The sequence below is a fragment of the Durio zibethinus genome, chromosome 14 (genome assembly GCF_047325235.1).
Source record: "Durio zibethinus cultivar Kanyao isolate XHJ-2024 chromosome 14, ASM4732523v1, whole genome shotgun sequence".
NCBI lineage: Eukaryota > Viridiplantae > Streptophyta > Magnoliopsida > Malvales > Malvaceae > Durio > Durio zibethinus.
Window position 1 is genome coordinate 22,771,757 of NC_143175.1, and position 24,558 is coordinate 22,796,314.

The following is a 24,558-nucleotide window of genomic DNA, read 5'->3' on the forward strand; positions in this document are numbered from 1 at the left end:
ATAAATCAATATTTTGTTTGAAATACAAATTTATTTTGACTCAACAGAAATAATATTTCATTTGGATTTATTTTTTTGAGAAATTAAATAAAGATTTATTTAAATATAAATCAAATGAGAAAAAATAAAAATACCCAAAAAAAAATTCACATTTAACTATAGTGAAGTGTAAATCCATTATTGTTTGGAGGAAGTGAATATGTATTAAATAATTCAAAGGAAATTGTTTTCTTCTCCAAATAAATCATGCCTGCTCAAGGAATGAGGGGAATTAAAGGGCAAAAATGCTTAGTTCCAATGGAAAAATGGATACTACTACACTACTCCTTTAAGCATTTAAATGAACTTGAACTACAGTCAACCAACTGCCAAACTCCGTCTCCTTTGCTTGATCAGGAATTAAGTCAATAGCCAATAACATATTTGGTTTGAGATTCCCAGTACTCCTTGGATTGTTTCACCATCTCAGCACGTTCTGCAATCAGCCTCTCTTTCCAATAATCTCTATGCCTGCCAGTGCCAGATTTTGTGATAGTCAGGCACACTGAATAAGGTTCCCCAAAAAGAAATAAAGGGTGACAGAAATGATAGCAATGTTGTATTCAAATGAGCAAAAAAAAAGAAATTATCACTATATTTGTAAACTTTATTTTTTTTATTATTTCCTGAGCAACGAACGGAATTTTCACTATTGTTCACCTTCGTTTGATGAGCAGATCTAGTTCCAGCATGTTCACCGCATTAGCATATACTCCAGCCTGCAGATGAGGGGAGAAAACGTAATGAATTTATCCTTTGCAGCATATTACAAGTAAAGAAAAGAAATAATATGTTGACACTCTGAAGTGGGATCAATATTATGAAATAGCTGTAAAACCAACAGCACCATTTCTTCTCCTATTGTTCCTTTTTCCTTTTGGGGAAGAGGGGATGGTATACATAAGTTTTCTCTGTTAATTTGATGAAATTCAAGTAGAGAAACATAATTCAATAAATTTCTTCCTTCTTGGAACAAAAATATTTTAATGCTATACCACTAAGGAATAATAACTTTCTGGCATCAGTTAAAGAAAGAAGGCATGCAATGAAACACCCTTTCCTCACATAGATCACACATATAAGAAAAGTAAAAAGAAGGCATGTAATGAAGCACCATCAATGGTTACCAATTAAAGATGGCACTTTTGGCTTTATTCCCTTAAGTAGATTCTTAGTCATATGGGTGGAGATTTAGCGAAATAAAAACATTGAGTTCATCTATTAGCAAGTATCTCACTCAGTTAGAAGGGAAGATGAACTTCAAATTACTGGATCTCAAATTCTTGTTAACATGAAAGCACATAGACAATTGAAAATCACAAAATATATTACAAGTAAGGTTCTTGTTGAGTGTGGCAAAGTTGGAACCAACATTTGCAAATATGTTCATAAGGGAGAAAAGCATGAAATGACAAATTAAATTGATCTGTATATAAACATGGGGAAAGAAAATTATCTGCAAGAGTTATTAGGAAAAAAAGTAATTGCATGGATAATAGAAGAGAAATGGCTTTCCATAAGGAATATGAGAGACGGGTGTCTCTTCAATAAGTTGAGGCAAACACCCACTAACTACTAGACGGTAGGGTAACATACTGTAAATTTTACATAGAAAAGGATTGAATACTCAAGAAGAAGCCGACAGTGTTCATAAAACAGTAGACCAATTAGTTCATAGCTAAATGCAAACCTCTCTACAAATTGGGCACTTTGAATCTGGACTTGCGGCTTTAAGTCCTTGAAAGATCATCACAGAAGCAGCTGAGCAAGCACATGACTTGCAGAAAAGATGACCACAAGTCAAAGCGTATGGATTAAAAACAGTTTCCTGTGAGATAGGGACCAAAGAATCAAAACATCCCCCATGCTGTAAAATGCCAATTACATTTCCTTAGAACGTACTGAAATTAAGAGCTTACCAAGCAAATAGCACATGTTAGATCATATTCTAGCTTTATTGAATTTGGAAGCACCATTGTCATCACAGGTTCCGTTGCATTGAGGTCACAAGCAAAAGAACCAGAAAACTGAATGAACTCTCCACCATCTAATCCATTAAAATTCAAGTAAAAAGCTCCCAATTCAATCAACCAAGGTGATTGCAAAAGCTCCAGATGTTCAGCCCTCATCTTGGATTTGAACTTCTTCCCATTTACAGAGCTGTGTACCTAAGACAGAATATTAGTTAATAGTCTTAGAATCTCTTTCTAACACAAGATGATTGAGAGAATATCGTAACTGATATTAAGCAAACAAATGGCTGCATACTTTATCATACTTTTTCAGGATTTTACGGATAGCAATTGCATTCATTGTAATATATTCTATTAACATCCGCCCTTCTTGTACCAAGTCTTGCTGATCATTTTTGAAACATTGACGTATCCGCAAGACGTATCTCTGCATTCCAGTGGCAACATGAAGATGGAGAAGATGTCTGACTCTGGAACTAAAGCATCCAGCTATATCCGTAGCTTCCCTCATCAGTTCAGTAAAGAACATCTGATCACACACTAAAAGATGCACGGGCTTATTAACAGATGCTCCAACTAAGTATCATAAAATTTACATCAGCAACAAGAGCTCTATTATCCATTGCATTGCATTAGAATAATAGAACATGAATTTTGCCCCCAAAAGCTATCAAAGAAATTGCAAGTAGTCCTTCGAAAGACTATAAATTATTTTCAAATGTATGATAGGAAAAGAATACAGTGTCACTTCAACTTATTGTTGCTTTCATAAGTCTTGAAAGTGGCACTGTGAGCATGGGAAACCAAAATTTTCTTCCTCTATTTGTTTAATTACAATTAGACAGCTAAAAATCATGATGAAAAGAAAAGGGAGAGCCAATAAAATAATTGAATAATTAAAGCTTGAAAGAGGCCAAAATATATTCCATTATCCTGTCTTTTTCTCTAAATGGGAATCTTGGAAAACAAATAAAACAAGAAAATAGATGGAGACATATCATCTTATCAGATTTTGACAGCTCATTGTAATCCAATTGATTAGTACTAACATAAATACATAATACACCAAGGGTGGAGAAAATCAGTATTAAAAAAAAAGATCCAAAACAAAAAGAACTCACCTGGACAAGATTGGCATTGACAGAATTGAGACAACATGGGATTCTCCTCATCATCTATTTGTTCAGTTTTTTTGTTAGAGCCATGTAATGCTTGACAGGTTCTGCAGCTTTTTAGAACTCTCTTAAGCCTTTTATACTCGACATGAGAAAACTTATCTAAAAACCATTCCTGATCACCATGCAGATACTCCTTAAAAGTCTCTCCAAACTTCATCTTTCCAATATATCAATCAAAATTAAATCACAATTAAAAAAAAAAAAACCAGAGATCCAATGCAAATTTAATATCTTTTTTTCAAACAAAAAAGTAAAACTCTTGATCTGATCTCACCAGAGACCAAAAATAAAAAAGAACCCAATATTTGAAAAGAAGAGCTCTTTGCCTCCAACAAAAACAGGTTCCAAACAGTATTATCTTAAAAGACAACCAGACAAGAAGCAGGAGTCTGGCTGAGGAATTTTAGAATTAGATATGAAAGTTGAGAGATTGAGAAAGGGAGAATCGAGTTCTTTTGTTTCATTAATGAAAAGGCAAGATGTTGAAGTGGAAAATGAGAAACAAAAAGTGGGTTGGTTTTTGTTTACGCAAGGAACTTGAAAGTTTAAAACATCGAACGGTCGACCACATCGCGCGCTCTTCTCGGATTAACATTGCCACACATTTGGCCCCCCATGCACGGCTGGTTTGGAGATCGAGCTTTTTGTTGTCGACACTGTGCCGCCTCTCCGGTCAAACAAACCAATGGTCAGGCCTCAAGCTCCTACTTCTTCTCTCCTGGGTCAAATAACGTTTGGGCTGGGCCCATTATTGTTCTTTGGTTAGAGTGTGCCTGGCTCATTGTTTAGGAAATACGATCTCATTTTTTTTTTAAATTATATTATGAAATTTTAATTAAAATATTTTCACATAAAAAAAAGTGACTTTTGATGAAGAAAATAAAAAAATAAATGCACATTTATTAATTAGCATTAAATTTATAGGTCATTTTGCAAAAAAAAAAAATAAATAAAAGCACCCATATTTGCATTACTTCATTAAATGTAGTTTGAAATTTCATTTAGAGAAAGAACGAAAAAAAAATTCTCATAGTATCCGTTCTTATTAATATCAAGATTTATAAAATTCCCATGAAACAAAGGTTTAGATTTTTCAAAGTTATAAGCAATAAATAAAAGGATCTATCATTGATCCTTATCCTTTTATAATTTCACTCATGGTATTCTCACCTAACCAAATGTTAATCAAATTTGCCTTCGTAAAGCTCGTCTTTTTTTTTTTTTTCCTCATTTGCCACAACTTGTTCCTTCCACATCACACTTCCCTAAAGTCGTGTTTGATTGATCAATGGGACTAAATTAATCCCCTAAAAATTTACCTTTAAAAAGATGAAAGGAAAAAAAAATTCAAAACTCTTATTGCAATTTTATCATGGAAAATTTTAAAAATTATAAGGTTAAATTTAGTTTTTTTATATAGTTTATGCATTTTTATTTGAGATAAATTTATAAATATTAGCAAGTAATTAGTGAAATAAATAAATAAATAAAACTATCATGCTCGGATTAACCGCCATGTTCCAACTAATCAGGAGCTCTCAAAATCATCCGAATCGCAATCAATTTAATCATCACCGTATATTTTCATTTCTAGGGAGAATCAACCGTCAATATTTTTGTACTATAAATTTTTTTAAAAATTTATCTTTCCAAAAAATTCTTACCTAATTTTCGCTAATGGTCGACACGGAAATCCAGAAACCTTAAAAAACCACAAAGCTGATCAAAAAAACAAACTCCCCACCTCCCAACAAAAACAAACAAGCAGCAAAAAACTAAAACATTAGGGTTTCCACTTTCCCATTTTTTTCTTTTATCATTTTTTCCCTCCTGATTTTCCTTCCCTCCAAACACCATTGCAATTGTTGCCATTTCCCCTCTTGGAATTTTTTTTCCGCTCTGCTTGGTGAGAGGCGATTGATTTTCTTTCAAAGAAGAAGTTTAATGAAATTAAAAATAAAAGGAGCTTGATTTTTCGTCTCTGGATCTTTCCTGGGAAAATTTGCCTCCTTTTCCAGCTTTCTCTCTCAGCTTCCACGGTTAGTTGCAATCTTTTCCCTTCTCTTTCCTTCTCGCTCCTCATTTCTCTCTCATCTGATTCCTAGGAAATTTCTTTTTCGGTAAGATTTTCTCAAAAAATGTTTTAACCTTTAAATGTTATCTGAAAATTATCAGATAATGTATATTTTGTTAGTAATTTTTTAAGAAAGTTATTTTGATTCCTGGAAAATTTTATGTCAAAAAAGGAACTTTTAGTCGCATATCTTTCATTAATTTTTTTGGTTTAAATTTGTTGTTTTATTGTTTATTTAAGGAACCTTTCTTTGTGATTTATTGATCCAGGAGGAATTTATATAGCTGGTGGGTGGAGTCAAAGAAGGAAGGAGGGAAAATTTCATTGGAGGTTCTAAAGTTCTAGGGAGAGAGAGAGAGAAGTTTAATCTTTTTTCTTTCTTTTTCTGTAGATTTTTTTTTAAATTTCAATTGTTAGTAAATAATTAGATTGCTTGAGTTTGAATGCGTATATTGATATATGGAGTCAGAAGTATTTTTACCTCCAAGAGATTTGGCACAATGTTGTGATTGCGGTTGTACTGCCTGTTCTTTGATTGGTGATCGTTCGAGTACTTGGTTTCGGTCTGTCAAACGAAAATATGATGAGCTTGAGACTGGAAATGGGTTTTATGGTCCGGGGTTTGATGTTTATTCCAATGCCAGAGTACAGATTGAGAATGAATGTGCTGCTTTGCGAGAGACAGTTAGCAGCCAACAAGCATCAATACAGGATTTGTATACAGATTTGGAGGAAGAGAGAAATGCCTCATCCACGGCTGCTACTGAGGCCATGTCAATGATATTGAAGTTGCAGAGAGAGAAGGCAGAGATCCAAATGGAGGCAAGGCAATTCAAGCGTTTTGCTGAGGAGAAAATGGCACATGACCAGCAGGAGATAATGGTTTTGGAGGATCTGTTGTATAAGAGAGAGCAGGCTATTCAAGCTCTTACTTGTGAAGTGCAGGCTTACAAGCATAGGATGATGAGTTATGGGCTTACAGAGGCAGAGGCTGAAGGTGAGAAGGATGGACACATTCGGAATGTGTCTGAGAACTTTGGTGCCCAAGTTGATCTTCCTGCGTTGGATTATCCACCTCTAAAATGCAGTTTGAATGAGAATCCTGGTGATGATGTTGAACATGTTGAGAAATATGCATTCGGTGAGACCCCTCATGCCCATGAGCACTTGAGGAATCTGGAACAGAGGATCTTCCAAATGGAGAGGAATCCCAGCAGCAGTCAGCTGAGTCAGCTGGATGGAGATTTTCCTGGAACAAAGAATGTTTTGGAGAAGGTAATAGTTGGTCACTCTCCTAGGCGACCAAGACATTCAATGGGGCTTTCAACTGATAGTTCAAATTCATTCCTTGCTAAAGAGATCGGTTCAGAGTTTACTGGTGATTCTCCCAGGTTTAATACTAATTCTCCAAGGTTTAATACTAGCTTCAAGAAGATGGAATTCGTTTCAGAACTGGATGAGATTTCCAGTTCAAGGAGAATGGGTAATGCTTCAGAAGTTGGAGATGATATGAGTGACAGAGTTTATACTATTGACTCTGTCCATAATGGGGTGCCATATAATGGAACCTCTGAGTCCAAACCTGCAGTTGAAACTTTTGATGATTATGCATCCTCACCAAGAGAGACATTTAATCTGCCTGATGTTTGTGATCCTGATATCAAGAAGCTCTACATGAGGCTTCAGGCCCTTGAGGCTGATAGGGAATCAATGAGACAAGCAATAATATCAATGCGAACTGAGAAAGCACAGTTAGTATTATTGAAAGAAATAGCTCAACATTTGTGCAAGGAAATGTCACCAGAAAGACAAGTGATTGTGAGGAAGCGATCTATTCTTGGAAACCTTCCGTTCATGTCAGTCTTCAAGGTAATATTCGTTCGCATAAAGTGTATTTTTTTTAATATATATTACACAGTCTAGTTCTGTTATTTTGCATTATTCAATTGCACGTTGCTTTATTATTTGGCTTCAACTGTCTCTCTCTATTGTTCGACTATGTGAGTACCCAGTGCTTTCTGTATTAACTTTTTTTTTTTATTTGTAATGTTTTACATGACAGTTGAAATAGCAGAAATATACTGTTCTAAAGGTGTTTTCCAAGATGAATTGCATATTTAGGAGACTAATGAACAATATCTTAAAGCTGCCTACCTATAGAGGGCTATGCGGAAATAAGCCACATATTTAATTACTTTGCTTACATAAAGAACAGAAATAATGAAGGCCATCATCTGGTTGTGTCTTGTCTATAGGTCATTTCTCCGCCATCATCTTACATCCTTTGTTGCATCAAAAGCCTGCTCCTTCTGTTTGCTACTCATATCTGCATTCATGTAGCACTCATTGACAATGTTTTTACCATTTTTTAATTTCATTCAGTTACTCATTTTGTCCACTGAATTCTGGTTGGTATTAATTTTAGTTCGTGTATAGCAATCACCTGTTGAAGATTCAAATTTGCTGTCACGTAGCTACTTTTAATGTTTGTCCAAGTTTGATGCAATAGAAGTTGGATGGAGCAAGCTTTCATGAACAAGTTTTTTTTTTCTTTTTACCTTTTTAATATCAACTTTCTTTCAATTGTTTTGTTGAATTTTCTTACCTGAAACCCCATTACATTATTGGAAGCATCATAAACAGAATACACGATAATCTTTCATCAATAGAGCTATTCTACGTTTTCCATAACCTGAACATCCCTGTATTTCTTTTGATGTATTTCCACAGTGCCACTTAAAGTTTATTGTCTTTTGATTTTTTTTTTCAGTGGTTTGTATCCTTTTTTTTCTGGAGGTGGAAAGCTCGTCGACGCAAGTAAGTAGAATATGTGTTATATACATAGTTATTGTTGGGTTTAATCTATGTCTTAAAACTGACTTATTTTGGTTTCTCTGTTTTTATCCCTATTAATAATTTATCTAAAGGCAGGCATTATTAATTAAAACTAACCAACTTATTATTGCATTTTACAGCATAGCAAAATCAAAATAAACTTTTCTGGTTCAATAAGCAAAGAGAAAGAAATTCTGTCTCTTAACATCTATCATTTAAGGCAGTAGCATTTTAATAGTTGACCCTGAAACAATAGAGATGAGGGTGTAAGGAGGGACATGCACTTGGATACATAATTATTGTATTTTATATTGGAAATTGACATTGAAGTTTATCAGCATATTTTATTCTAGAGAAATGTTAATGATGGTGTTTGATTCATTTTTGTTCATTTTCTTTAATTATATAGGTACCTGTATGGATTGTCACCAAACAATGTTGGGTTGCTAATGCTTTTAGACAAGGGCCCCCAACTGAGGCAGTGGAGATGCCTTTTAAGTACACAAGTGTGAAAATTATTCTTTTACTTCCATGTCCAGATGAAGCCCTATAATCTTTATTGTGAATGCTGTATGGGTTTGATTGAGCTATCATGTGTAGACTTTGCATCCAATTTTTATGGATTCATTGGTGCAGAATTTGGTATATTGTGCAGTGTACTTTTATTTTACTTTTTTTTGGGAGATTGAATACATTTTGCTGCTTGATCAGCAAAGCATGGATGCTGTGAGCATACTCGTTCACATAGTTTGTTGGATTTCAGCTTGAGGTATTTGTCTTTTGGCGATCTCCTGTATATTTCTGATTCTTATATGATTCTTATTCAAGTATGCAGTGTTTATACTTTTCCAATTCAAGCAAAGGTTAGTTTGCAAAATTTATTGATGCTATTCTCATCAAGATTCTTGTTTTAGTTGCTTGCTTTTTCCTTTGGCTATACTTCCTGCTTCATATATTTCTTTTCTTTGAAGGAAGAAAAAGAGGAAACATAGATTATAGAAGAAATATCTCAAAGAACCTTTGGATTCGGAAACTTTGACAAGTTAATTCTTATAGCTGTTAATTTTGCCTCTGACATTGTATAGATGTGCTAGTCTTAGGACCATGTCTTATTTTACAAATTCGATGCCACTGTGGTAGAGCAAGAGGTTAGCATTGATTGCCTTTTTCTAATTTCTGCTTCTAGATAAATAATTGATATCTCAAATCTGTAATTTTAGTTGGTAAGATTGCTCAAACTTTAAATTTTTTTTTGGCACAAAGAGATCACATCTTGAGGATTAAAAAAAAGCTCGTTGGAGTTGAAATTTGAGTTTTAAATTTATTGGATGTTATCTCTGAAGGGTGACTGCTTGAACTGAGTGTTATGTATATTCACATAAACTTTAATTATTGCTTACGCTTTACGTATAATTGTAGGGTTGGAAAACATACTGATCAGACAGGTACATGCACAAACACAGATATGTGAAAAGGTTTAGTTTTTAGGTCATCAGTTAGCTGCATCTAAATTGCCTGCCTGTGTGAATTTTGTCTGTGTTAGAACTTTTGCAATGTGTTTTGTCCGTCCTCTTTTGGAATGGCTTCTGGATTTGTGCATTTGTTTTTGATCAAGGGTACTTTCTTTGCCCCCAAAACCAGCCAAACTAGGAATGCAGGAGGAAACTGCCCAAATCATAGCCAAAATCAATGACCCTTTCAAGTAAAACATCATATCATATCATTGAAGCCTCATTCAAACTTGTCAGCCTAGATCCAATTGACAAATACTTTGGAAGGGGGCATGCATAAAATAATAAATGAAATCGTCCAATCAAGTTCCATGCTTAACAAGTATTTTACTAGTCGGTTTGCTTGCCGTCTTCTATCAGGAAAAAAAAAACGTTTATAATAAAATAATTCTTCAACTACATCGGTAAGACACAACCCAAAATGGGTTATCACCAGACCTACGATTACTCGTCAATTTCTTTTTAGTTGCATGCTGAGCATATTCATGTTTAATTGTCAACTATAATCATGTTTTGCTCTGACACTTCAACCCTTTTGTAAAGCCTGCATCAAGAGATTTATATATGCTTTAGATATGTATAAACTACACAAAATTCTTTCATAATATACAGAAAGTTCTTTTTTTTTTATAAAATGTGTTTACATTCTGTGTTGAATATTTCAGACTCAAATAAGAAGTGATGGGCACTATGCTAACGTCCAAGAGGGAGGCATAACAACTGAAACATAAAATATATATTTTCCTTTCCAAACCTCTTTCACCTCAACTATTGAAGTTATGCCTGGCTAAATTAGAATTTGGTCCTGCTTTCAGTCATGCAAAATGGAATTAAATTTATTAAAATCAACTATCATAAAATATCTTATTCATATTATAATGGATGCAATAATTTCTCCTATTACAATTCATGCGTGTCTAGGTTTAGCAACCTAATCCGTTCCAGACAGATTTTGACCCAATCCAATTAATTAGGGTCGAATTTTTTTTTTTTAAATAAGGTGACTAGGTTGGATAATAACAAAAAAAAGTTGGGATAGGATTTTAGACAAACCTGACATGATATATATATATTTTATTTTTTAATTATTTATTTAATTATATATATTTATATATATTTAATTTTATATTTATATTAAAAAATAATATTTTAAATTAAAACAATAATATTTTATTAATTTTAGGTTGGGTTAGATACAGTTTATACAATATCGAATCAGAGATGAGAAAAAAAATCTTCAAATTAAATTTGAGTATTATGAGTATAAAATCGAGTCAAATTTGAAACAAGCAAAAACTTTCTTCAATCCAACCTATTGCCATTCCTATGCATTTTTTTTTAAATCAAGTTTCGAGTTGGGTTAAGTAATAATAAAAAAAAGTCAATGTAGAATTTTAGGTAAATTTGATTCGATATTTATAAAAAAAAATTTATTTTTAATTAATTATTTAATTTTATGTTATATATATTTTTATATATTTAATTTTATATTTATATTAAAAATAATATTTTATTAATTTAATGTTGAATCGAGTACAATTTATACAATATTAAGTCAGGTAAAGGAGAAAAAAAACTTTCAGATCAGATTTGAGTATTATGAGTAAAAAATCGAATCGAATTCAAAATAAATAAAAATTCACTTTGACCCGACTTGTTATCTCTGTGCATATTTAACTTCACATTAATAAAATAATTCATTAGAATAATAGTATAAATTTATATCTTAAGTAAGATTTGGAATGAAACATAAATTTATACATCTTGAATTTGATCAATAAAGACGATTTAACTTGATTAAATCCTATAAGACGATGCAAATAAATATATGCATGGGGTATATTTTAGGGTTTATGAAGTATAACTTTATCGGCATAATAATTTCTTCGGAAAATTGAAATTTGGGCCAAATGTTTTCGGTCTCCAAATGGGCCTTCGTATCTGAGAACTGTCCAAAAGTTCATTTCCATTTTTAAAGAGAAACAAGGCACTTCTCACAGCAAAACCTTTATAATATCCCCTTCTTCTCTCTGCACCTCAGAGCAAAAACCGTAAACAGTGCTAAGCTGTAGCGGAAATTTACTGTCCCATACCTTAAAACGGAAAAGCAAAACGAAAACTAAGAACAAAACCAAAACTATTTTAAAAATCAACAAAAATGTTTCAAGAAAACTAAAATTCATTGCCAAAGAAGAAGAAGAAGAAGAAGGATTCAACCTCAAATCCTCAGCTCCATCAAACTCTCATGGGGTTCGGCCATTGGGAAACCTTTACTTCAATCTAGGCTCTATTAACTCAAGAAACACTGGCTTAGGTAATCTCCAAATCCTGTCTGACGAGCTTGTTCTTGAAATTCTGGGCCTTTTGGAAGGAACCCAGTTGGGAGTTTTAGCCACTGTTAGCAAATCTTTTTATGTTGTCACTAGCCATGAACCCCTTTGGAGGAATCTTGTATTGGATAATCTAAAGGGAGGGTTTTTGTATAATGGGTCATGGAAAGTTACTTACATTACTAATTTTTATCCTTCATCTGATGTTTCCCGGGGCACCTGTTTTTCAGGTTTGAGAGTAAGGGATTTTTACTCTGATTATTTGTTTCGGAGTTGGTTATGTGCTAATCTTGAAATGAAATCAGAATGGCTTGAAAGAGATAATATAATTCGAAAAATAAGGATTAGTGGGGAGGATTTTGTGATGAATTTTGAAGAACCCAATAAGCCGGTTTTGTTGGAAGGGTGTATGGATAATTGGGATGCATTAGGAAAGTGGGACAGAGATTATTTGGTTAGTTTATGTGGTGGTGTTCAGTTTTCGGTTGGACCAGTGAAGATGAGGCTAGAGGATTATTTTAGCTATGCAGATCAAGTTAAAAGGAGAGAGGCCATTGTACTTATTTGATCCAAACTTTGCAGAAAAAATTCCCACTTTGGGGTCGGGTTATGAAGTTCCAGTGTACTTCATAGAGGATTTGTTTAGTGTGTTGGGCAATGGGAGGCCAGACTATAGGTGGATTATAATTGGACCAGCTGGGTCTGGTTCATCCTTCCATATTGATCCTAATTCGACATCTGCTTGGAATGCAGTGATCAGAGGATCTAAGAAATGGGTTCTTTTCCGGCCTGATGTGGTTCCTCCAGGGGTGCACCCGAGCCCAGATGGAGCTGAGGTGGCATGTCCTGTTTCAATAGTCGAGTGGTTCATGAGTTTTTATGGTGCAACAAAGAATTGGAAAAAGAGACCTATTGAGTGTATTTGTAAGGCTGGAGAAGTGATCTTTGTGCCTAATGGATGGTGGCATCTAGTGATTAACCTAGAAGAATCCATTGCCATTACACAAAACTATGTTAGCAGGTATTACTTTTCTTTTCTTCACTTTCTTTTATTCATTAGTTTATTCCATGGTTTATGAAGACTCATTAACTATAGTCTCTCTGAGTTTAATTTTGACATTAGTAGTGAAGAATCAAATCTATTTTGACCATTTTGAAGCTCATTTGACAATTGACATGGACTTCCAACAGGATTAAGTGCCTATCTGAAGAATACATGTAGAATCCAGGAGTAATAATTTTTGGCCATTCCTCAACATTCAAAATAGCATGTGGAATTGGTTATGAATTGAATTCAATTTTGAAGCTTGGCTTTAGAACATTGTTGTAGTCATTATGATATTCTGAGTGATAAAAAAAGAAGGGTAGCATTGCCTGGTATAGATAAGCACAACATAGCAGACATCAAGTTTTTGTTGAAGAAATTAAGGTTATTCTAGCTTAGTATCGCTAATGACTATTTAAAGTTTTGTAAGGACTAGTTTCTAATTTGAATCTCTTTCTCTCAGCATCATAAACATAATATTCCTTTATATATTTCTCTGAACTTACCCGGACAAGCCTTAAATCAATTGGAAACAAAGATGGGTACTGTTTGGGAATGTTATAGGAATAAATTTCACAGAAAGCTCAAAATAAGTAATTATGAGTACTGCAAGGGCCTCTCCATGTCATGTGTCTAACTCTAAATATTGCTGTGGGCACATGAATTTGTTGTAGTCGCTGCCATGGCACCAAACTATCTTCTTCTTATAGCATTCCCAACAGACATCAGTTACTGTACTTTTCATTCTATGATGTTATTTTGAAATAGATACATGAGGCTAAATTCTATTGAAGCATCAACAAAAGTTGATCATCTCTGTAATCTCACTGCGATAATAGTCTCACTGTCATTTAACATCCTTAACTCACCTTTATTGAGTACAGAATTATTTATGCCTTTGATGTCTGTGAACCTGGCCTCCTATGTGATTATGAACTTCTCCTCTGCTCCCTAGGTGAATTACAAGTGGTAAATGGTGCTGGTAATGTTTATTTAAAGAAAGAAAAAGATTCTTATGCTTAATCATTTGTGCTTTAGATACTTTTCTCCCTCCATTTCTTGCATGATCTGTAACTGATGAGTTCACATTCTTTCTTCATTTCTTTATTTTTTGAAGGGTGGGGGGAGGGGGGGTGGAGATAGGGGATACCCTTTAAGTACTAATGGATTCATTTTCCCCCCTTTTAACACACTTGTTAAAGTGCTCCATCTTTAGTTGCAGTATTAGCACATTTAGAACTAAAAAGCTCGGTAAAAAATTAGTTATGTTTAGTGGTTCACATGAGTTGTTTATACATAAAAAAAGCCGGGGTTCAACAACAACAGGGTTCATAGACTCAAAACTACTGGTTCTGGGATATACACTTATTAAAAACCTCAAAGAAAGAAAGTCCAGGGCAATATGTTATACATAACAAAATCAGCTTCCATGGTAGTTGCATTCTTAGCAAGGATGACTGCACAGGCATTCCCTCCGTGATAGATGTGCCTTACCACTTGGATCTGCACCTGGTTCATGAGGCATCTGCATCATCCAAGAAAACACCAAGTGAGTGTTTTAGAGTACTGGTAGAATTCAACATATGGATAACCATCTGTGAATCCATTTCAAGGAAGATGCCTAGGGTGCAAGTTGGGCAGCTGTCGATAGACTAATTCTAATGCCCCATATGCTAGTAGTTATGCCTAATCTTCTTGAGCATCCGGCAATGAACCTACCCTCATGATCATAGATGAGGCTATATTATCTTTAATTAATTTGTATATGGCTTGCATGAGTCATTACTCGTTAGAGAACATTATAATGTGGTAATTTTGAGTTTTCTGTTTTGGGCTGTTCTCTGTGCTGTCTTAACTATAAAGTAAATAGTAGATAATTCAACAGCATTATTCTAACAATAGTTTGAATTTTGTGATATTTATCTTCTAAACAAATGAACAAGTTGCATATTATGAGAAGAAAAGGAAAAGATCACAGATACTTGTTTCTTTTTTTTCTATTGCAGGAGAAATTTGTTGAACGTTCTAGATTTTCTTAAGAAGCCAAATGCTAGCGAGCTTGTTTCTGGGACAAGAGACAGAATAAATTTGTATGAAAAGTTTAAGAATGCTAGAGAGGCATCTTTCCCTGGAACAATTGATGAACTGACAGTGAAAGCAGAGGAGAAAAAGGCACGACAGAAAAAATTGTCATTCTGGGATTCGGTGACTGATTCCAAGGTGGGTGCTTTCAAGTTTTCTTTCTAAAGGAACCACCCTCAAGGCCACCAGAGAATGGCAAGAGATCAGACAACTAGATTGCAATTGGCATTGGTGTCATTATACGGATGAAAACAGTCAGTTCAGGCTTCCAGAAAAGAATGACTTATTCAAAACAGTTTTGACATTAATTAATTTTACTATGTTGTACAATTCTTTTCTATAACACTAATGCCATTGCTCTCTACTTGAAACTGTTAATATTGATTGTTCAAAGCAAGCTGCTATAACATTTGAATGAGAAAAAAAAAAAAAAAAGCTGTTATGATGGTATGGTGGAAAGGCCCTCATCATAGAACCTATGAACTTTCATTGATTGACCTCAACTTTGCTCAGCATTAAACAAGCATAGAGCTGTTTTGTTTATCATTCAACAACTTAATATATAGCATGTCCAATCATGGCTGTAATTGTGTTTTATCTTAAAAAAAAAATTGGAGTGATCAAGCAATGAGAACCATAATGAAAAGAATAAATATATATGAACCCGGGAGACCGTGACTTCTCTTTTCAATCAACAAAAGAGTAATCTTCGCAGAACAAGAGACAAATGAGCATTTCCGATGGATGATGATAAAGTAATGCAAGTAACTTTCCATGACTCGTTATACAAAAACCCTACTTTAGATTATCCAATACAAGATTCCTCCAAAGGGGTTCATGGCTGGTGAAAACATAAAAAGATTTGCTAACAGTGGCTAAAACTCCCAACTGGGTTCCTTCCAAAAGGCATAGAATCTGGGTTGTGTCTAAACATCTTCGTATCAGAAAATGAATGGTAGTAGCAGCAGCTGCAAAGTGTTAAACACGCTAAAGCTAAAGAACCCGAAACTTCTGTTACTAGAATCCTGCAAGAACTTCTCTCAGCTGAAAATCATCCATGGTCATATGATAAGAACCCATATCATCTTTGACATCTTCGCCGTTAGTCGTCTCATTTCCCTTTGTACAGACCCTTCTTTTGGAACAACCTTATTAGATTACGCTTACAAGGTTTTTTCCCAAGTTGAAACTCCCAATCTTTTCATTTATAATGCTTTGATTAAAGGGTTTTCAGCTAGCCCAAACCCAAATAAGGCCTTCCATTTTTACTCCCAATTATTACGTGCAAACATTCTTCCTGATAATCTCAGCTTCCCATTTTTAGTCAGGGCATGTGCTCAGTTAGAGTCCCTTGATATGGGAATTCAAGCCCATGGACAAATAATAAAACATGGCTTTGAAAACAATGTTTACGTACAGAATTCTTTACTTCACATGTATTCTACATGTGGGGTTATAAAGGCAGCAAATGCAATATTTCAAAGAATGTCTTGTTTAAATGTGGTTTCTTGGACTTCAATGATAGCTGGATTTAATAAAGTTGGGGATGTTAAAATGGCCCGTAAATTGTTTGATAAAATGCCGGAAAAGAACTTGGTTACTTGGAGTATAATGATTAGTGGATATGCCAAGAACAATAATTTTGATAAAGCTGTTGAATTGTTTCAGGTTCTTCAGGAAGAAGGGGTTAAAGCTAATGAGACAGTTATGGTTAGTGTGATTTCTTCTTGTTCTCATTTAGGTGCTATTGGATTAGGTGAAAAAGCTCATGAATATATAGTTAGGAATGATTTGAGTTTGAATGTGATTCTTGGGACAGTTTTAGTGGATATGTATGCAAGATGTGGAAGTATTGAGAAAGCTATTCGAGTTTTCCAGGAACTACCAGAAAGAGATGTTCTCAGTTGGACAGCTCTTATTGCTGGATTAGCAATGCATGGTTGTGCAGAGAGAGCACTTTTGTTCTTCTCAGAAATGGTGAAGTCAGGATTAAAGCCCAGAGATATTACGTTTACAGCTGTGTTATCTGCTTGCAGCCATGGGGGATTGGTAGGAAAAGGTCTAGAGTTGTTTGAGAGCATGAAAAGAGATTATGATATTGAGCCTAGGTTGGAACATTATGGTTGTGTTGTAGATCTGCTAGGTCGAGCAGGGAAGTTAGCAGAAGCTGAGAAGTTTGTGCTTGAAATGCCTGTAAAGCCTAATGCTCCTATTTGGGGTGCACTGCTTGGAGCTTGCCGGATTCATAAAAATGCAGAAATTGCAGAAAGAGTAGGAAACATATTGATCCCTCTGCTACCAGAACACAGTGGCTATTATGTGCTTCTCTCAAACATTTATGCACGCACAAACAGGTGGGGAAATGTTGAGAGTTTGAGACAGATGATGAAGGAAAAAGGAGTTAAAAAGCCACCAGGTTACAGTTTGATCGAGGTAGATGGGAAAGTTCATAACTTTACAATGGGAGACAAATCACACCCTGAAATAGACATGATAGAAAGAACATGGGAGGAGATTCTTAAGAAGATAAGATTGGCAGGTTATACTGGGAATATGTCTGATGCATTGTTTGACATTGATGAGGAAGAAAAAGAAAGTGCTCTTCACAGACATAGTGAGAAGCTTGCTATTGCCTTTGGGATTATGAGAACAAAGGCTCCAATGCCAATTCGAATAGTGAAAAACTTACGAGTATGTGAGGATTGCCACACAGCTACCAAGCTGATTTCCAAGGTTTTTAAGCGTGAGTTGATTGTGAGAGACCGAAACCGGTTCCATCATTTCAGAGAAGGTTCTTGTTCTTGCATGGATTACTGGTAAGATCATATAATTGATGGAGTATCATTTGATATGAACTATTTCCCCTCTTCCTTCCCCACCTTGATTTTCCTTTTTTTTTTTTTTGTGTTTTGTTGTTTAAAAAAATATATATTCTTCTTCGTAGAAATTAAGAAGTAAAATTTTGATAAATTTATCATTTTTATGCTGCATTTGTGTCCAACAGTTGCTCAAAAAGTCTTTCATAACCCAATCTCTTATGGGTCATTGATAGGAACATGATTCGTCCCAAGTTTGAAGCTGTCTTCCAACCAATAATTACACTTGATCAAATAAGAATATACAAAGAACAAATTACAATTGGCAAAAAGAAATCAGGGAACGGAGCATCAGTAAGCAAACATAGTTTTCTCCAGAGATCATGAGTATTAAAATGTCATACAGGGGAGAGAGACACTGTATATGAACCGTTGCAGTAGCTCAAGCCCTTTACTAAACCTGAATGCAAATAAGGGGAAACAATAGCTTCTGGAATACCGAAGGCATAGGCCATTTCTTGTGAGTTTTCACCAACTGTAGCTTCACTATCAGCTATCTCACAAACTGCCCCAAGAGCAATATTTAAGCCAACTGAAGTATGCTCCGTTGTAAAGCTGAAAACCACGCAAATAAGATCAGACAAATAAGTAGCTAATGGCATAGTTTATTTGCATCCTAAGCTTCCCGATTTTGAGAAAAGGAAAAAAGAAAAGACATATAACTTAATATCATCCCTAACATTAGTTGATAACTTCAAGTGAGTTCAAAATGAAGAACAAAAATTGTTCAGCAAGGTTTAATTATTGATTACCTTGGCAATTGTAGCTAGGAAGTTTATATGATCCATTAAGGTTACACTTAAACGCTATAATACATGTTAAGAAATCTGATATATGATCCATTAAGTTTATATTATACCTTGCTTCAAAGCTTCGTCCTTCAGAAGCTATTAGAGCGCATATGTTGCTGATAATCCAAGGGGGAATATGTGAAGCCTTGATTTCAAGGCCATAGGTAAGGCCAGCAGATGAAATTGTCATGGAATGACTGTCTTTCAAGGTGGATCCTTGGGGAAGAGCAGTACCATGATCAGCTCTTTTAATCTCCATACATCTAACCTGGATATCAAAATTGACATAAAAATATATAAACCTGGTCTTGCAACAAGTGGCACTATGATCAAGTTTTCTGTGCCAATGCTTATTTTATATCAAGAAAAATATGATGTTTATATCAAACAGCTGTCTATGGCAACCTAAAGGTAACAAGATGTCATGCATAAGAGGATTATAGCATTTATCAAGGGCAATGACACCAGATTAGGTGATTGAACAAACAATTAGAATTTACAACCAACAAAGGGTAACAGAGGGACAAAAATCTTGTTTATGGCAACATCACTCACCTCTGGAGCAGAAAGAGCAGCATTTTGAAATGGCACCCCAGAGTACAGAACAGGAACATCCACGGCATTCAAAAAAGTCAGGAAAGATCTAAAGATGGTTAGAAGGAAAAATAGTCAGATCCAGAGGCAAAAGAATGCAGATACGGTAACTACTATACTATATATTTCAACCTTGTCAAGTGAAATCTTGAGAGCATACAGCTCAATTTACTGAACAAATTATCTTTTGAATTGAAAAAGAAAAGGAAGTGTAACTTACCTATAATTCAACAAAATCTCGTACAAACCATGTACATTCTGATTCCCACAGAAAGCCAGCAAAGACTGTGGAGTATTATCAACATCAGAGAAGGAATTCATGCGTCGAGTCTGCAGTAATTTCAGCAAATAGTGAAATGAATAATTGAGCACAAGAAAAATGAATAGATAATAACATTGAGCAAAGGGATACAATAGTTACACCAAAGCTACCTTTCAGTTTAAACATTCTCTTTAGAAACAGAAATTACTGAGGAGATGAATGCAAGGAACCATTATCCTTTAGTTAGTGAGTTTCTAAGAGTGCTCAGTGGTAACTGGAAATATTTCTAAATTTATTTTTGAATTTATGCCACAAGTTAAAGAATACTGATTTATGGAATTGGGAAGTGGTGCAGGAGTGGAAAGGGGGAAACTAAAAGGAAAATGGAAGGAGAAACAAGAATACAGCACATTCAGATCAAAACTCTCTTATCCTTTTCAGGAAACCAAATAATTGTTTTATCCAAACAGTTAACCATTCCAGAACTATAGCAGGAGGAACAGGATCAACTTCTCAGCTGAAGTATCAAATTGATGGTCTGGTTTTTGACGTCTCAAAATATTGCACCAAAAGGCATCTTATGGTCCACCCGAAGGTATGAATTTCAGTCAAAAGCCAAATCACTCAAGCTATTAGCATAAAAGATGTACAAACCTGGCCCAAATTATGCTTCTCAATTTCTGAAAGCTCTACCAGATCCTCAGTAGTCACTTGTTCTACTTGAGATTGGCAAAGAGGCATAGAAAACGAAACATCCTAGGAAACATTATTCAAAACCAATTGAGGAGAAATTATAGCATCAGACATCAATGAAGCATGAAAATTAATCAAAATGGCTATGAAAATGACCAGCATAGAAGTTGAATATATTTTCAATTAAAATAATATAGCATAAATACATAATCAGCTGATTGATGCAACATCTATAGCTTCCTGAAAGAAAGAGGCCGAACAAATGACACAGACAATCTCCTATTCCTCAAATGACCTCTTCTGCAGTCACAAGTTGGGTTGGCAACAGATTATCAGTTTTCTGTCTTTAGAAATCTAAAAACCAATCTCTATTATGTCTTCTTGTGTTTCTAAAACAAGCAAAAGTCTGAACTAGCAACCACATAAAACCAAACGGCATACATATTTGTAGAGTCAGCAATAACTTCTCTATGGTGCTGACATTAGCAAAACTCACTTTTTCAAAAGTTATAGCTTTAAATACTATCATTCTGCAGTTTATCTGTATACCACTGCAAGAAAACTGCAATCCAATCCCCATATCTGTAAAACTGTAGCTGGATGTGTCAAAAGAGGCATCTTAAAGATCTCCACCTCAACACCGCTGCTTAATAGATTATTTATGAATTGGTTCAAAGTACCATTAAACAAACTTTAATTTCATTACATCTGAAAGAGATAAAAGAAAATGGAATTTAGGATGATAAATACGCATTGATAGACTAGAATAATCACTTTCATACAGGAAATGCCAACAACAAGCTATATGAGAAACAAACCACTTGCCATCTTTGCAGTTAATATCATGTGACCAGGATATCTTTAAAGAAATTAAAAGGCCATGTTCCTTGTAATCATGATTACGAGCACTAGGCAATAGCTTAATAGTTAAGGGTTGAATCTTACATGCTCTTTCAGTGACGACCTCAAACCTCTTGTTGACTTGGAGATATAGGCATGACATGATCTGCTTCTTCCCAAACCATCAGCAGAAGTAAACATCACCACAAAATGTGAAGTGCACACTAGAAAGTTTCCAACAAAACCATTACCAAGATATAGTTTCATACTTTTAAACAAATTAATGTAAGTGAGCATTACACACCAACAAAAAACTTCACACACAGTTCACAGTCATCAAAAGAAGAAAAGGCAATTTGAAATCAAGGACAAAACCAAGTGTCTAGAGTCTTGGTAGATGGAGAGGCCGTGTATATGTTCTTTAAAAAAATAACTCAGTAACCCACAGCAAATATGTCCCCTGCATGCATATGCATGAGATGGGCATGGCACTTACCGACAATGTAACACAAGCAAAATCAAATTGAACAATAGAAATGCAAGCACTCCTGGGCATGCAGTTATGTACATGTGTATGTGCGTGAAATATATTTGCTTAGATATTCTCATGCCAAGACAAAACATCGTCCTAGGACTTGGCTCAATCAACACTGCAGGAAGATAGGAACATGGGTCCAAAGTTGTATAATAGATAAGGAAAAAGTCATAGGCATGAAAAAATATTTACCATAAAAGATGCTACAAACATTTTCCCGAAACATATAGTAAAGACTCCGAAATGACTCCTCCCATGCCCTACGTCGCTTTCTTAAGAAATCCATTTCAACTGGAGACAAGGGACAACATCAGTTAGTGACCTTCAGATAGGGGGAGAAACGATGGGGAAGGCACAATCTGGGCATGTGTGTGTTTGTGCGCACACAAGGAGGGTTGAGAGAGGGAATTCAACTCAAAAGTTTCATTTAACAAACCACCATCAGCTGCAGCTGAGACCAATATTGAAATGAGAGATGGTGGTAAGGTAGATTGAGGATAAACCCATGAATGTAATGCTTTAGAATCCAACACTTGGGAAGCCAGTCTGGTCTGTGAAGCACTGCCAATATTTTGATCGTCAGAACAACCAGAATGGGGTGTAAATTGAGGCATACCATTGTATGTACCAGACATCATTGACCTATTTAACCTGGAATCACCAAATAATATAAAGTTACGTAAACAAGCAAAATAACAAATCCTGCAAAACAAGACAGGCACTTATCAAGGAGGCCATGTAAACAAACATGATTTGATGATATATAAAAGAGGAACTTATCCCAGGAGTGACTTTATCTTTAGTAGAGGAAATATAGCAAAATATATGACAAAAAATAACAGGTTTATTCACCAATTCAATGAGGAGGAAGCCACCAATCGCATATAAGTTTTCAAAGTAAAATCCAGAGGAATCTTCTGGCCTGTCACATGGAATTCAGAGCAGAAGTTTCCAGTTGAAAGATCATCAAATCTTTCAGAAGACTCAGGTGGTACATTCAGGATTGCTTCACAAGCAGCTAGCCCTTTCAATGCTTTATCCTACAAATAATAATAATTGGTGGTTTATTTTTTAAAAAATAATAATAATTTAATAATCAAAGCTTGAAGCAGCTAAAAGCATATACCATGTCAACAGTTGCTAAGCCTGATAAATTTTGACCTCCTGATGAAAGCTCTGTAACACTAAGAAATGTACCCTGACTACATTTTTCAAGCATCCGATGGGCATTAAGCACATCATCTTTTGGAACATCAACAGAAGCAACAGAACTCTCTGGACTGCAAAACAACAACATATAACCAATAAAATCAAAGAATAAATCTACTTATAATGCGCCAGGTATGGGATAATAGGATTGACAGACATACCATGAAAGTTGTTTCCTTCTCTTGGTAACCAAATTTGAAAGTGCAGAGATTTTCTTTAGGCTGCTAGGTTGCTCAATGGAACGGTTTTCCTGCTAAGAGATAACATAATAGAATAAATCAATGAACTAGTTATTAACTTATGTGTACGGAAAACTCTAGCTGCATCAAGACATCTCCATAAAATGCATTTTCTGGAAATGTAATAACCTTGGGATTTTCTTTTCCCAAAAGCAGGTTGAACCTTGATTTCTTGGCAGGATATACTTCATCCATATGGGTGTCAATATATCTTAGATTCCTTGGCAGATCTGGTTTTTTGAGTCCATTATCCATCTCACTAGCACTGCCAATGGAGAACAACAAAGTTTTCCAATAGTTGCAACTTAAAAAGAAAAAAACGAAAACCAATTGAAAACAAATGAGGAATAACAACACTTACCTTGGAGTCAAAGATTTATAAACAAGCTCTGCTACATTTGTCCGCTCTAACTGCTCTTCCTGTTATGTAAACATTTTATAAAGTATAAGACTAAACTATAATTCCTCAGAGAGCTTAACTAAACTGTGTTCCAATTAGCACTGGCTCCTCCAACTCTTAGCCTAAATAATGTAAACATGTTAGAACAGTAAACTAAATAATATACAAAGGTAAAATTGAAAAATAAAAAAAATTAAACACACACACAAGAGAACGCGCATGAGAAGGATGAAAAGATTAAATATCACACTCAAAGGTCTGATTTGGTAGAATTACGGAAGACTTAAAGAGGTAAACTGTTCTCTCAAATTAAAATCAAAGAAGCCATTGATTTAGTAATGAAAGAAAAAAAAAAAAAACCTAAATGCTAGAGACAAATGATAAATTTATTTTTTTAAGTAGTAACGCCATAGAATTATAAAAAAATCCTGCCCTCTAAACAATTACTATGAACTCAATCGTATTCATAACATATAACCCAAACCGAAATGCCGAATCCCAACCATGCTAATCTAAGTTAGAGAGGAAAAAAAATAATACTCTGAGTTCCGAAGGGGTCTTCCTTTTAACTGTTGGACCAACTTTGAGAGCATCGCCGCCAATTTGTAGCGAAGTAGAAGTTAAGGCACCATGGGCAGCTACCTTCGCCATACTCGCGAGTCCACTCAAACAATAATCGCGACTCCTTTACCTAAAAATAGCAATAGCAATAGCAATGCCAGCAATTATACCTTTTTTTCAATTATGAAAAAAGAAAAACAAATCATCGAACAGGATATGCGCATTTTGCAACTCATAAATTTAAAATCTTGGGAAAAAAAAGGAAAAAAAACTTGCTGACAAATTCAAGTGGACTTGATATAACAATCAGAGTCAAATCAATAACTTACCTCCGTAAAGAAAAAATGGCCAAGAAATGCATCAATAGAAGAACCGAGAGAATCTGAGGGTACCCTAATCGGATACTAATCTAGGGTTTTGAAAAAGGATTTTGCTTTGCCCCAAAGGAGGAGAAGGGAGAGAGGGGGAGACAAAGAGACAGAAATTGCGGT

General features: G+C 34.8%; 4 protein-coding genes and 1 pseudogene across 9 annotated transcripts; 3 read left to right on the forward strand and 2 right to left on the reverse strand.

Moving 5' to 3' along the window:
• Positions 1 to 151: 151 nt before the first annotated feature.
• LOC111294564 (putative E3 ubiquitin-protein ligase BAH1-like) lies at positions 152 to 3,790 on the reverse strand. Of its 3 annotated transcripts, XM_089742913.1 has the most exons (7): positions 3,465 to 3,774; positions 3,134 to 3,347; positions 2,308 to 2,552; positions 1,959 to 2,207; positions 1,730 to 1,867; positions 700 to 758; positions 159 to 510 (listed from the first exon to the last, which is right to left on the reverse strand). In XM_089742913.1, exons 2-7 carry the CDS (start codon positions 3,345 to 3,347, stop codon positions 405 to 407), a joined length of 1,011 nt encoding a protein of 336 aa, XP_089599039.1. In that variant the 5' UTR covers positions 3,465 to 3,774; the 3' UTR covers positions 159 to 404. The 3 variants fall into 3 exon arrangements, with proteins under 3 accessions (XP_089599040.1, XP_089599039.1, XP_022743682.2); XM_022887947.2 differs by having other exon boundaries at positions 3,134 to 3,774; XM_089742914.1 differs by lacking the exon at positions 1,730 to 1,867 and having other exon boundaries at positions 152 to 510; positions 3,134 to 3,790.
• A 1,073-nt stretch (positions 3,791 to 4,863) lies between these two features.
• LOC111293975 (myosin-binding protein 7-like) lies at positions 4,864 to 8,961 on the forward strand. Its single transcript, XM_022887061.2, has 4 exons — positions 4,864 to 5,229; positions 5,534 to 7,133; positions 8,035 to 8,081; positions 8,509 to 8,961. Exons 2-4 carry the CDS (start codon positions 5,724 to 5,726, stop codon positions 8,609 to 8,611), a joined length of 1,560 nt encoding a protein of 519 aa, XP_022742796.2. The 5' UTR covers positions 4,864 to 5,229; positions 5,534 to 5,723; the 3' UTR covers positions 8,612 to 8,961.
• Positions 8,962 to 11,520: 2,559 nt separating this feature from the next.
• On the forward strand, positions 11,521 to 15,517 carry LOC111294885 (arginine-specific demethylase JMJ22 pseudogene; annotated as a pseudogene). Its single transcript, XR_016327301.1, has 3 exons — positions 11,521 to 11,560; positions 11,670 to 12,961; positions 14,992 to 15,517. The product of XR_016327301.1 is annotated as an arginine-specific demethylase JMJ22 pseudogene (transcript).
• Positions 15,518 to 15,777: 260 nt separating this feature from the next.
• LOC111294538 (Pentatricopeptide repeat (PPR) superfamily protein) lies at positions 15,778 to 17,918 on the forward strand. Its single transcript, XM_022887901.2, has one exon. The coding sequence runs from the start codon at positions 16,016 to 16,018 to the stop codon at positions 17,885 to 17,887; it is 1,872 nt and encodes a 623-aa protein (XP_022743636.1). The 5' UTR covers positions 15,778 to 16,015; the 3' UTR covers positions 17,888 to 17,918.
• A 96-nt stretch (positions 17,919 to 18,014) lies between these two features.
• On the reverse strand, positions 18,015 to 24,558 carry LOC111295518 (uncharacterized). Of its 3 annotated transcripts, none has more exons than XM_022889042.2 (15): positions 24,397 to 24,558; positions 24,047 to 24,197; positions 23,468 to 23,526; positions 23,236 to 23,371; positions 23,029 to 23,117; positions 22,785 to 22,938; positions 22,511 to 22,698; positions 22,095 to 22,309; positions 21,851 to 21,949; positions 21,229 to 21,347; positions 20,245 to 20,346; positions 19,549 to 19,658; positions 19,290 to 19,377; positions 18,803 to 19,002; positions 18,015 to 18,498 (listed from the first exon to the last, which is right to left on the reverse strand). In XM_022889042.2, exons 2-15 carry the CDS (start codon positions 24,155 to 24,157, stop codon positions 18,282 to 18,284), a joined length of 1,887 nt encoding a protein of 628 aa, XP_022744777.2. In that variant the 5' UTR covers positions 24,158 to 24,197; positions 24,397 to 24,558; the 3' UTR covers positions 18,015 to 18,281. The 3 variants fall into 3 exon arrangements, with proteins under 3 accessions (XP_022744777.2, XP_089600035.1, XP_022744775.2); XM_089743909.1 differs by having other exon boundaries at positions 22,098 to 22,309; positions 23,029 to 23,120; XM_022889040.2 differs by having other exon boundaries at positions 23,029 to 23,120.

Coding starts and splice junctions, on each gene's coding strand:
- LOC111294564 (XM_089742913.1), bottom strand. CDS start 3,347: ATGAAGTTTGGAGAGACTTTTAAGGAGTATCTGCATGGTGATCAGGAA. Junction 2,553..3,133: donor TCAATGCCAATCTTGTCCAG/GTGAGTTCTTTT, acceptor TGCATCTTTTAG/TGTGTGATCAGATGTTCTTT. Junction 759..1,729: donor AGTGCCCAATTTGTAGAGAG/GTTTGCATTTAG, acceptor CCTCATCTGCAG/GCTGGAGTATATGCTAATGC.
- LOC111293975 (XM_022887061.2), top strand. CDS start 5,724: ATGGAGTCAGAAGTATTTTTACCTCCAAGAGATTTGGCACAATGTTGT. Junction 7,134..8,034: donor CGTTCATGTCAGTCTTCAAG/GTAATATTCGTT, acceptor TTTTTTTTTCAG/TGGTTTGTATCCTTTTTTTT. Junction 8,082..8,508: donor TGGAAAGCTCGTCGACGCAA/GTAAGTAGAATA, acceptor TTAATTATATAG/GTACCTGTATGGATTGTCAC.
- LOC111294538 (XM_022887901.2), top strand. CDS start 16,016: ATGAATGGTAGTAGCAGCAGCTGCAAAGTGTTAAACACGCTAAAGCTA.
- LOC111295518 (XM_022889040.2), bottom strand. CDS start 24,157: ATGGCGAAGGTAGCTGCCCATGGTGCCTTAACTTCTACTTCGCTACAA. Junction 23,372..23,467: donor TATAAATCTTTGACTCCAAG/GTAAGTGTTGTT, acceptor CTCCATTGGCAG/TGCTAGTGAGATGGATAATG. Junction 18,499..18,802: donor GGACGAAGCTTTGAAGCAAG/GTATAATATAAA, acceptor CGTGGTTTTCAG/CTTTACAACGGAGCATACTT.